The 12500-nt window shown below is 39.2% G+C and overlaps 1 protein-coding gene across 4 annotated transcripts in view; it reads right to left on the bottom strand.

The window, feature by feature from the left end:
- The window catches only part of LOC106867686 (protein unc-13 homolog D), a 467325-nt gene that overhangs the window by 150901 nt on the left and 303924 nt on the right, over positions 1–12500 (bottom strand). For all 4 annotated transcript variants that reach the window (XM_089348935.1, XM_089348927.1, XM_089348922.1 and 1 more), the window contains 3 exons: positions 9929–10135; positions 8112–8272; positions 6370–6496 (listed from right to left, as the gene is read on the bottom strand). In XM_089348935.1, the coding sequence (XP_089205061.1) occupies positions 6370–6496; positions 8112–8272; positions 9929–10135 (495 nt within the window). The remainder of the gene's footprint in view (positions 1–6369; positions 6497–8111; positions 8273–9928; positions 10136–12500) is intronic.

Genomic DNA, 12500 nt, shown 5'->3' with positions numbered 1-12500 from the left:
TTTACATATATCTATATGAATGAGTAACACAGATGTACAGGTGTCAATTCATTATGGCCATTTTAAGTGACTCCCTTAATTGGTTAATGAAAACATTACCTCATTTGAAAGAAACTGTTTCTTTCAAATGATGTAATGTTTCCATGAATCAATTAAAGGAGGCGCTTGAAATGGCCATAACGAATTGACACCTGTACATCTTTGTTACTCATTCATATTTTATTCACCTAACTTGGAATCTGCGCTTTGGAAATACTATAGAAAGTATACGACTGAATTACCAAGAGTGGATGTCTTCATTTAGCTGTGTTGCGTTGTCTGCACACACAGCAGGAATATCAGGTACAAATACCCCTGCACGGGGTCGTGAGATTCAATATTCAATTCATATACATATATATTTACATATATATATATATATATATATATATATATATATATCATCATCATCATCATCATCATCGTTTAACATCCGCTTTCCATGCTAGCATGGGTTGGACGATTTGACAGAGGACTGGTGAACCAGATGGCTACACAAGGCTCCAATCTGATTTGGCAGAGTTTCTACAGCTGGATGCCCTTCCTAACGCCAACCACTCCGAGAGTGTAGTAGGTGCTTTTACGTGCCACCAGCACTAAGGCCAGTCAGGCGGCACTGGCAACGCCCACGCTCAAAATGGTGTATTTTATGTGCCACCTGCACAGGAGCCAGTCCAGCAGCACTGGCAACGATCTCGCTCGAATGTCTTTACACATGCCACTGGTACAAGTGCCAGGAAGGCGACGCTGGGCACAGATACCATCACGATTTCACTTTCGCTTGCCCCAACAGGTCTTCGCAAGCTAAGTTTCATGTCCAATGAAGGAGACGACGTTGGCATGGGTGCCAGTCGTTGAATTTAGTTCGATTTCGATTTCACTTGCTTCAAAAAGTCTTCGCAAGCAGAGTTTAGTGTCCAATGAAGGAAAGGTACGCATAAGTGGGCTGGCTACACCCCTGGCAGAGGCCTTGAATTTAGGTCTCACTTGGCTTACCGGGTCTTCTCACGCACAGCATATTTCCAAAGGTCTCAGTCAGAAGTCATCGCCTCGGTGAGGCCCAATGTTCGAAGGTCTTGCCTCACCACCTCAGCCCAGATCTTCCTGGGCCTACCTCTTCCACGGGTTCCCTCAACTGTTTGGGTGTGGCACTTTTTCACACAGCTATCCTCATCCATTCTCACCACATGTCCATACCAGCGTAATCGTCTCTCTTGCACACCACAACTGATGCTTCTAATGTTCAGCTTTTCTCTCAAGGTACTTTCACTCTGTCTAGTATGCACACTGACATTACACATCCAGTGGAGCATACTGGCTTCATTCCTTGTGAGCCTACACATGTCCTCAGCAGTTATGGCCCATGTTTCACTGCCATGAATCATGGCTGTTCGTACACATGCGTCACACAGTCTGCTTTTACTCTGAGTGAGAGGCCCCTTGTCACCAGCAGAGGTAAGAGTTCTCTGAACTTTGCCCAGGCTATTCTTATTCTAGCAGCTACACTTTCAGTGCACCCTCCCCCACTACTAACTTGGTCACCTAGGTAGTGGAAGCTATCAACTACATCTAGTTTTTCTCCCTGGAATGTGGCAGAAGTTGTTTTCTGTACATTTACAGTGTTTATAGCTCCTGAACATCTGCTACATACAAAAACTAACTTCCTAGTTAACCTTCCTTTGATATTGCTGCACCTCTTATGTGTCCATAGCTTACACTGGGTACATCTTATAGAGTTTCTACCTACACCTTTTCTACAGATCGAGCAGGGCCATCTACCTGAAGGGGTTTGTGTTTTGTTTACTTTCCTACTTAGTAGGACTTTGGTTTTAGCCAGGTTGACTCTTAGGCCCTTTGATTCTTTACTCTTTTACTTGTTTCAGTTATTTGACTGTGGCCATGCTGGAGCACCACCTTTAGTTCTCAGTCATTTGACTGTGGCCATGCTGGAGCACCACCTTTAGTTCTCATTCCTAAGGTATTTTTCGATGTTATAATTATTATTGTTATTATTTACATTATTTACATTCGACGGATATTTTTCCTTATCTTGTTTGTTGTTAACACAACAATTCGGCTGATATATCCTCCAGCCTTCTTCAGGTGTCTTGGGGAAATTTCGAACCTGGGTTCTCATTCCTAAGGTATTTTTCGATGTTGTTGTTATTATTATTATTTGTATTCAGGTCACTGCTTGGAATCGAACTCGGAATCTTGAGGTTAGTAGACAAATATCCGTCAAATGTAAATAATGTAAATAATGTACAGAATTCCTCATCTCTTAAATATAGAACGACATAAGATCTCATACCACTGGAATAAACTCCAGGAACTTTAGCGAATCAAATTCATGTCACACCAGCTCCCTCAGATTGTTACCTGTTCTGATCCATGGTTCACTTCTTGCGCTCATGATACTTCATCAACCAAGAAGTAGTGGAAGCTCCAGTGAAGGAGTTCTTCACCCCAAAAGTCAAGAACTGGTATCAGTGTAAAAGGTAAAAGTAAAGTTACCTTCTTGGGTCATGCCAACTCATGAAGGCTGGTTCTCCGGTTTCATGGCATATAAATTCCCCACCTGGATGGAATGCTGGTTCATTGCAGGGTTGCTCATTTTTTCCAGCTGGGAGGACTGGAGCCACATGAAATGAAGTGTTTTGCTCAAAAACACAACGCATTGCTCGGTCCAGGAATCGAAATTGCAATCTTATGGATCATGAGTCCAACACCCTAACCACAAAGCCAAGTGCCTTCAAGGCATCATCATAGGATCAAAGAGCTGGCAGAAAGGTGGCTTCAGATGGTGCCCCATGATGGCCCCCTACTTTGAATGCTAGGCTGTTTTTTTATTTCGTGTGTAACATGAGGAATGAAGTAAATAAGTTACCAAAATATTCCTTTCTACTCTAGGCACAAAGCTTGAAATTTTGGGGGAGGGGGCCATTGATTAGATCGACCCCAGTATGCAACTGGTATTTAATTTATCAACCCTGAAAGGATGAAAGGCAAAGTCGACCTCGGTGGAATTTGAACTCAGAACATAAAGACAGATGAAATACCGCTAAGCATTTCACCTGGCATGATAATGTTTCTGCCAGCTCAGAGCCATAAGTTACCAAAATATTGCAAAACTTTTGACTCAACAATAATGTGAGTAACTCAGCAGCAAGAAACCTGCTCAGTTCTGGCCCTTCTCATACTTCAACCCTCTCATATCCTAGTATAAAGCTGCCGCCCTCTCTATTTTAGTCCCTCTCAGTCAACAGGGATCTTAGTCTTGTAAGCTGCATTGTGACCTCACTAGTGCTGGTAACACAAACAAAGCACTACTCAACATATGCTGTAAAGTGACTGGCATTAGGGAAGGCACCCAGCCATAGGAACCATGCCAAAGTAGACAGTGGAGTACAGCCCTTGGACTTGTCAGATCCTCAGATCAGGCAGGCAAGAAAGATGGGTGCTAAAAGATGATGATCATGATGATGATGGTGGTGGTGATGGTGGTGGTGGTGGTGGTGGTGGCGGTGGAGGTGGTGGTGGTGGTGGTGGTGGTGGTGGTAGCAATGGCAACACCAACACTGCTGATGTCGATACCAATGACAATGACAACAATGACAACAACAACAACGATGGTGATGACGACAAAGATTTGTAGAACATTCTAACCCATACTAACACAGACAAATAGATATAACAAAAAATGGAAAATATCAAACTGAAAACATAATTGTTGCATTTTTTCTTTTACTTTTTTTTTTCAGACTTTCTGAATAGTATTATCTGTTTGTTACTGACATTTTCTAGAAGCCTTTTCTAGATATCACTCGCAGAAAATATAATACAGTATGACATTTGCAATAATCAGGTAGGAAATAAAATATGTTAATTAGATTTGTTTACAGCACTGGAAATGGAAAACTGTTTTAGAATCGGTAATCTTTAGTGATTATTATATATTTGTTTTATTTATTATTGATTTCATTGATGTTAATATATGACAAATATTATTTGATATTTATGACCAATAAATTTATTGTCAGATTTTTGAAGCCTTTTTATTGTCTCCAGTTTCAAAAAACCTCTTTACTATATTTGATATCACTTCAACTTCAAGACTTCTCTATAATAATAACAATGGCATCATAATATGCCCTTGTTGAAACACACTGAGATGTTTTAAATCATTATTTCTGCCAAACTTCATCAGTGTATTTCATACTGATTCACATCTCCTGTACCTGCTACTGAAAGAAAAACCTCTTAACTAATTGCTCTTGGCATGTAAATTATGATGTCAAACTCTTCGTAACTCAATCTAGCACTGAATGCATCAGATGTCATAGGGCAACCTGTGACAAACCATATCAGATATCACACTTCTAAACATATCAAATATCACACAACAGTCGAACACTACCACCTCCATTAGATATCATTCGATAATCTAATACTAAACACATCATATGTTAATGAATATTTCAACAATAAACACATCTGATATCGTACAACTGTTTGGCACTACATTAGGTTAAAACTGCTGTCTAACACTAAACACATCATTTAAAGCATTAGATATTATAGAACAGTTTATTTCAAATACACAAGATTGATCGTCCTGGGTCCTTTAAACTGCATTTGATTGTGGGACCCTGGTTTGAGAGTTCCATGGTTTTAGGGAGTGTGGAACCAACTCTAAGCCACTATTATCTCCAGGCCTACTCTAACCAGGTGTCGTAGCACCTGATAGGATCCTAGTTATGAATTATTTAGCATGTCATGGAAATACTTCTAGAAGGTCACTTACAGACACCCTAATGGACCTGGGACAGATGAGGCCCTCCAGTTCTTTAGCTCCTCATCTAAGAGAAGGTAACTTCGTACAAATCCTGCATCCTGACCAATACAAGTTTGAGAGATGAGAGAGTGGGAGTGGATCAGCACAAACTCTGCTCACTATAATAATAAACCCTGTTGCTTTGTTAGGCTATTTTATTGAGCGTTAAAAAAGGTCTAAATTAGTAAACCCCTACAGAAAATACAGAGCAATGGAACATAAGACAGATTTGTAGAGTTATGCTTAACCAATATCTGGCAACCCCTGCAACTCCATGAATACTGCAAATGTATTGTGGCAAACACCAGAGACAAAGCTAAATATATTAGACGACTTACATCGCAGACTCAACTAAATATATCCAGCAGCTTACACTGGAGATTAATCTAAACAGATGAGAAATTGTAACCAAAGATCAAGGTAAGCACATAACTCAATTTATATCACAGATTAAACTGAACACATGAAGCATCTCATGTCTGAGACAAAGACAAACTACATCACGGACATAACAGACATCTCACACCAGGGCCTCACCCAAGCACGTTAGATGATTTACATTAAGGAATAATCTGCACTTCAGACTAAGTTACACACATCAGGCAACTGACATCACAGTCCATAATAATCACATGAGACATCCTTATATCTGGAAATGTGCTAAATACATTTGTGAATATGTATTGCAAAGTAAGCCAAACATATCAGAAACTCTATAGTTTTAAATTATAAATTAAATTACTATTACTCAGACATACTGTATTGGTTAAAAATTTTAATTTACTTTAAGGTAAAATTATAGTATCAATTATACACTGCTTAATGTGTCAGTAATTTAGTAATTTAATTAGCAGCCAGTAATGAATTATTTATGAAAATCAAACTTTTCAGTTTAATGAGGCTCTTAATTCTAGTGGCTATAAATACAAAGTCTCTGTTGACATTTACAGACAAATACTCATTCCTGAAAAAGTTCCCATAAAGGATGAAAACCCATCAGACCAATTCCTCCTTTCATGTCCACAAAGAGATTTATAAAAAACATCAATCATCATTTAATGTCTGCTTTCCATCTGGCATGGGTTGGAAGGTTTGACAGGAGCTGGTGAGCCAGAAGACTGTACCAAGCTTTACAGTCGAAAATAATTCTCCACTATATTTAATTGAGTTCAAATGCTGACAAGGTGTTGGCTAAAAGCTGAAATTTAAATCAAATGTTAAAAAAATAAACCATGAGACACACTCTATTTAATGCATCAATTATTTATTAATTGAGCCAGTTGCCAGTAATATGTCAAAAATTTATTAGCATATAGCATAGTTTAAGCTAAACTCATAAGGTAACTCATAAACACATCCTATAATTTGCACCAGGGTGTCTAAACTAAACACATCAGGTAAGTTATAAGCACATTAGAAAATTTGCACCGGAAACCAGGTTAAACATGTAGGACTAGTTACATCACTGACTAAATGAAACACAAGAGATAACTTACGTCTTTATCCATCTCTAGTGCTTTGGACATTCTACTCTGGCATTCTACTTTGAACGTCATCAGCCAGTGGATCAAGGATTCCAGAAACCATTTTTGATAATTGGCAATGACTAACAAGAACTGTTCTCTGCAAGATGAAGGACATATAAAGACACATCTACATATGAAAACATACATAATATCTATATCTACACACACACACATATATATATATATATTCTTTTATTCTTTTACTTGCTTCAGTCATTTGACTGTGGCCATGCTGGAGCACCATCTTTAGTCGAGCAAATCAACCCCAGGACATTCTTTGTAAGCCTAGTACTTATTCTATCAGTATCTTTTGCCGAACCACTAGTTACGGGGGACGTAAACACACCCGCATCAGTTGTCAAGCGATGTTGGGGGGACAAACACAGACACACAAACATATACACACACACATACATGCATACATATATATGTATGTATATATATATATATATATATATATACACACACATATATATGACAGGCTTCTTTCAGTTTCCGTCTACCAAATCCATTCACAAGGCTTTGGTCACCCTGAGGCTATAGTAGAAGACACTTGCCCAAGGTGCCATGCAGTGCATTTATGTATACACACACACACACACATAACAGGCTTCTTTCAATTTCCATACATCAAATCTACTCACTAGGCCAGTGGTTCTCAACCAGGATGCATATGGCCCCTGAGGGTCCACATAAGATTTTGGCAGGGTCCACACAAATAAAGCAATAAACTAGGGATGCACAACAGTATTCTAAGTGCCCCTGGTGCAGGAGTGGCTGTGTGGTAAGTAGCTTGCTTACCAACCACATGGTTCCAGGTTCAGTCCCACCGTGTGGCATCCTGGGCCAGTGTCTTCTACTATAGCCACGGGCCAACCAAAGCCTTGTGAGTGGATTTGATAGACGGAAACTGAAAGAAGCTCGTCGTATATATGTATATATATGTGTGTATGCATGTTTGTGTGTCTGTGTTTGTCCCCCCCAGCATTGCTTAACAACCGATGCTGGTGTGTTTATGTCCCCGTAACTTAGCGGTTCGGCAAAAGGGACCGATAGAATAAGTACTTGGCTTACAAAAAATATGTCCCAGGGTCGATTTGCTCGACTAAAGGTGGTGCTCCAATATGGCCACAGTCAAATGACTGAAACAAGTAAGAGAGTGGTATATATTGCAAGAAAGAAGATTTCTTTCTCTAGCATCTTACATAATTCAACCTACACAAGCTATCATCATCATCATCATCATCATTTAATGTCTGTCTTTCATGTTAGCAGGAGTGGGACAATCTAATGTGGGAAAACGAAATAGGAATTTTGAAAGAAATAGAAATATCTATAAAATTTAGTTTTTAAACCTTCTTTTCTACTCTAGGTACAAGGCCCGAAATTTTTGAGGAGGCAGGGGAGCAGTCGATTAGCTCAACCCCAGTATACAACTGGTACTTAATTTATCAACTCTGAAAGGATGAAAGGCAAAGTTGACCTCGGTGGGTAGTTTTTAAACATCGAATGACCATGGAGGTTCACCCAAATAAAATAGTAATCAAAGGTGTCTATAGATAAAAATGGTTGAAAACTCCTGCACTAGGCATTGGTCAGTTCAGTGCTATAGTAGAAGGTACTTGCCCAAGGTTCCATGTAGTGGGAGTGAACCCAAGAAAGATAGTTGTGAAACAGATTTTACATGCAATCATGAAATTCTCTGGCAGTACCTTTGGCTAAAATTGCCTTTCATTATGTTACATAACTTCCGTAAAGTGATATACAGTCGCAGAGATACTTTAGAACTTGTCGTGATATTGGCTGAGATTCGGTAATATTTCTTCTGATATTTGTCCATTTCAAGCATCAGTTGTTTTGCTTTCTTGGAAATCTAGAGAAAAACAAACATGAAGAATTTGATTGATTGTGACAATAGTTTAACCATTAATCAAATAATAATTGTCTTGCAATAGTGTATCCCTCATCATCATCATCATCACTATCATTCCCATTATACACAGCAACAGCAGTCAATATAAACACCGTGCACTGAGCCAACAAAGGAACCTTTATATGGTGATCTGACTCACTAGAAATAACAGTCAAATCTCCCTTATTTTCCACCCTACCATTTTAAATAATCAAAGATTACAATGGATGATGTAATTTTAAATACCCTTACTAAAGCCAGATAATTTCAGCTGAAAGCTTTTGATCATCAGTCTGCTCAATGAGGTTTGGCCCAGGGTTAAACAATAATGACAGCCACCAAAATGCAAGCCAATGATGCAGTCTTTATGTAATTATTCTATCTTTTCTGTCTGGCATTAACTCACCAATGTGCTAAGCCAGGCTGGACCTGGATACAAATACATTAAAAACAATAAACCATCTTTTACATATGGATATTATATAAGGATGAATGCAGATGATAAACAACTAGAAACACTCCTATAGATAGTACCTGGTTTCAGTAGTGGAATTGGCATAAAATTCACTTTAAGAAGAAAGCAAATAAAAGATTTGAATTGGACAAATCAGAGAAAAGTTTAGAATGAAACATTATTGATGCATTACATTATTCTTTTCTACTCTAGGCACAAAGCCTGAAATTTTGGGGGAGTGTGTGAGCCAATTAGATCAACCCCATTACGCAACTGGTACTTAGTTTATCGACCCCAAAAGGATGAAAGGCAAAGTCGACCTCAGCGGAATTTGAACTCAGAACGTAAAGACAGATGAAATACCGCTAAGCATTTCGCCCGGTGTGCTAACGTTTCTTATTTCTTTATTGCCCACAAGGGGCTAAACATAGAGGGGACAAACAAGGACAGACAAAGGGATTAAGTCGGTTACATTGACCCCAGTGCGTAACTGGTACTTATTTAATCGACCCCGAAAGGATGAAAGGCAAAGTCGGCCTCGGCGGAAATTGAACTCAGAATGTAACGGCAGATGAAATACCGCTAAGCATTTCACCCGGCGTGCTAACAATTCTGCCAGCTCGCTGCCTAATGATTCAATTCTGTCATCATAGGGTGCTGCAAAGTCTCTAATCTTACACTATTTTGTTTTCTGTAATCATAACTGGTCTTTTTACTTCAATAGTATAGTCAGTCTTTATGGGGAAGTCCCATGGGGAAGTCCCATGGGGAAGTCCCATGGGGAAGTCCCATGGGGAAGTCCCATGGGGAAGTCCCATGGGGAAGTCCCATGGGGACCTGTAATTCTTATTCTCTCTCACAGCCTCTGATTTGCTTTGTATTCATACCACTTTCCTGTTGTTTTGAAGCTGCACACTAAGCTGACATCCCAAGGCACTCATTTACTTTCACAGTCTCACCTGTGTTTATCTTCTTTTTGTGCTAGCTTACTGCACTCACTCAAGAGAAAATTAATACTTTCATCAATCATCTCTTAATAATTTCAACAATTATTATTATTATGGTTACTGTGATAAGGATGAGCTGATATGATGACTGTACATGCTTATTATCGATAAATGGTTAAGTCAATGATAAATTTGATACTTAAAAATGTTTCTTACATGGCTGTCAATAGTTAGTGAGACATGACTATAATAATCAATGCCAAATGTCTTCAGGAAACAGGTGATTGTTCCAACTGGTGTGCAATGGCCTATGACTTTGTTCAGAAGTTCACACAAATTTTCACTCTCTGGTACAACTTTGTCCTTTTCTATTTTGCTCTCGATAAGTTTCAGATTGATTTCAGCCCACTTTGATGTGTCTGTCTGCAACGAGTTTCATTTTAATAATAATAATAGTGCTAACAACAACAACAATAACAACAACAGCAGCAGCAGCAACAATAACAAAAACAACCAACAATAATAATAATAATAATAATTGCAACACAACAACCATAGCAATAGTAGTAATGATAATAATAATAAACAACAGTAATAATAATAACAATAAAATAATGCTGTTGCTGTTGCTGATAATGGTGGTGGAGGTGGTAGTGGTGGTGGTGGTGGAGGTGGTGGTCGTGGCGGTGGTGGAGGTGGTGGTCGAGACGGTGGCAGCGGCGGCAGCGGCGGCAGCGGTGGTGGTGGCGATCATTGTCATCATCATTGTTGTGGTCTTGGTGGTGGTGGTGGTCATCATCGTCGTCATCGTCATTGTCGTGGTGGTGGTGGTGGTGGTGGTGGTCATCATCATCGTCGTCGTCATCATCATTGTCGTGGTCTTGGTGGTGCTGGTGCTGGTAATAACTTGTAAAATGAACAAGATCAAAAGAATAAGAATATGTTCTCTATTCCACTGAATACTTGATATGAAATGCTGTTGGCTTATTGTGTGTGAGACCTCCACTGATTACTCCACCTTTATGCTGTGTGTCATGAAAAGGTTCAGTTGGTTGTATTCCATTTATCTTTGGGGGTTGTTATTTGATTCAAATGCTACTTTCTAAGATCCTCGCCATGGTAGAAACTGAACTCAGGAATACAAAGTAGCAAAGCATTTGTTAATTATACAGTACTCCCACTGTTGTAAGTGGTGAAATGCACATACTCATTGTACCTATGTACTGCTTGATTAAATGCAGCTGAAAGTGTTGAATGTTGTTAGCAAGGATAATTCAAAGTTGCAGGGGTAAGATATAAAGAATTGAGATATTGTCCAGTTGGTTAGAACCTTACTAAAACAGTTAAGTGATTGGTTGACAAACCAATGACAGTACATCTATCTAGTCAATTGACCTGGTAGAAATAGGAACCAAATCTCCCTCAGATCATGCATGTCCAAACTAAAAAATGGAAAGATACATCAAATAAACAAGCATTTCATCAGTTATGGTGACAAGGGTTCCAGGTGATCTGATCAACAGAACGGCCTGCTCGTGAAATTAACATGCAAGTGGCTGAGCATTCCACAGACACTTGTACCCTTAATGTAGTTCTCAGGGAGACTAAGCATGACACAGAATGTGATAAGATTAGCCCTTTGAATTACAGACTAAATTCATTTTTGCCAGCTGAGTGGACTGGAGCAATGGGAAATAAAGTGTCTTGCTCAAGGACACAACACGTCACCAGGAATTGAATTCATGACCTTACAACCGTGAACCTAATGCCCTAAAAAGTAAGCCATGTGCCTTCAAATACATTGAACAATGTAGTCCTGAACAAAAGATTTGACATGATTGTTACCAGCATCGCCTTCCTGGCATTTGTGCTGGTGGTACGTGAAAAGTCACTCAAGCGAGATCGGTTGCCAGTGCCACTGGACTGTGCAGGTGGCATGTAAAATACACCATTTTGAGCATGGCCATTGCCAGTACCGCCTGAATGGCCCTCATGCCGGTGGCATGTAAAAGCACCCACTACACTCTCAGAGTGGTTGGCGTTAGGAAGGGCATCCAGCCGCAGAAACTCTGCCAAATCAGATTGGAGCCTGGTGTAGCCATCTGGTTCACCAGTCCTCAGTCAAATCGTCCAACCCGTGCTAGCATGGAAAGCGGACGTTAAACGATGATGATGACGATGATGATGAAGAAGATGGGTTGCTCATTGCTGGAATTCTTATAATCAGACATCTGTTTGAGCAGTGGTGACCTGAGATTAAATAGTAGCTACTCATTGATTAATTGTAGTGTCAGCTGACTGATTAAGACCATAGGTTCAGAAACAGACACCCTCAAATTTTGGTGGGGTCAATGAAAACATTTTGAACATCCTCCTGAAAAACTTAATCATCGAAAATGAGTGTAGAAACATTTTTGGACTGATTTGAAACATTACTTTTCCATTATTGGATTCATCTGATTTGAGTGATGTACAATTATGATAGTTATTATTATTATTATTATGTTGTCTTTTTTTTCTTCTTTCTTCAAATTTTCTTCCATTTCTCGCCGAGTGTTTTCTGTACACCTAGGGCAGAGAAACTCATTGTATGCATTCCCAGTTTACACACGCAAATTCACAGGTAAAATATGTATTTAAAAAAAAAATTAATAAATAAATAAATTCATGAATTGATGTTGTTTTCACAGCGATAATGCTCTTCTCAGTACATGAGTCATTCCAGTTAACACGATTTTTTGCACTCCCTGTAGGGATGGTAAGCCTGGTATCATTTTCAAATAGGTTT

Source organism: Octopus bimaculoides, chromosome 1 (genome assembly GCF_046866305.1).
Source record: "Octopus bimaculoides isolate indiv1 chromosome 1, ASM4686630v1, whole genome shotgun sequence".
NCBI lineage: Eukaryota > Metazoa > Mollusca > Cephalopoda > Octopoda > Octopodidae > Octopus > Octopus bimaculoides.
Note: the sequence above shows the minus strand (reverse complement) of the source record. Positions and strands in the feature narration are given on the sequence as shown.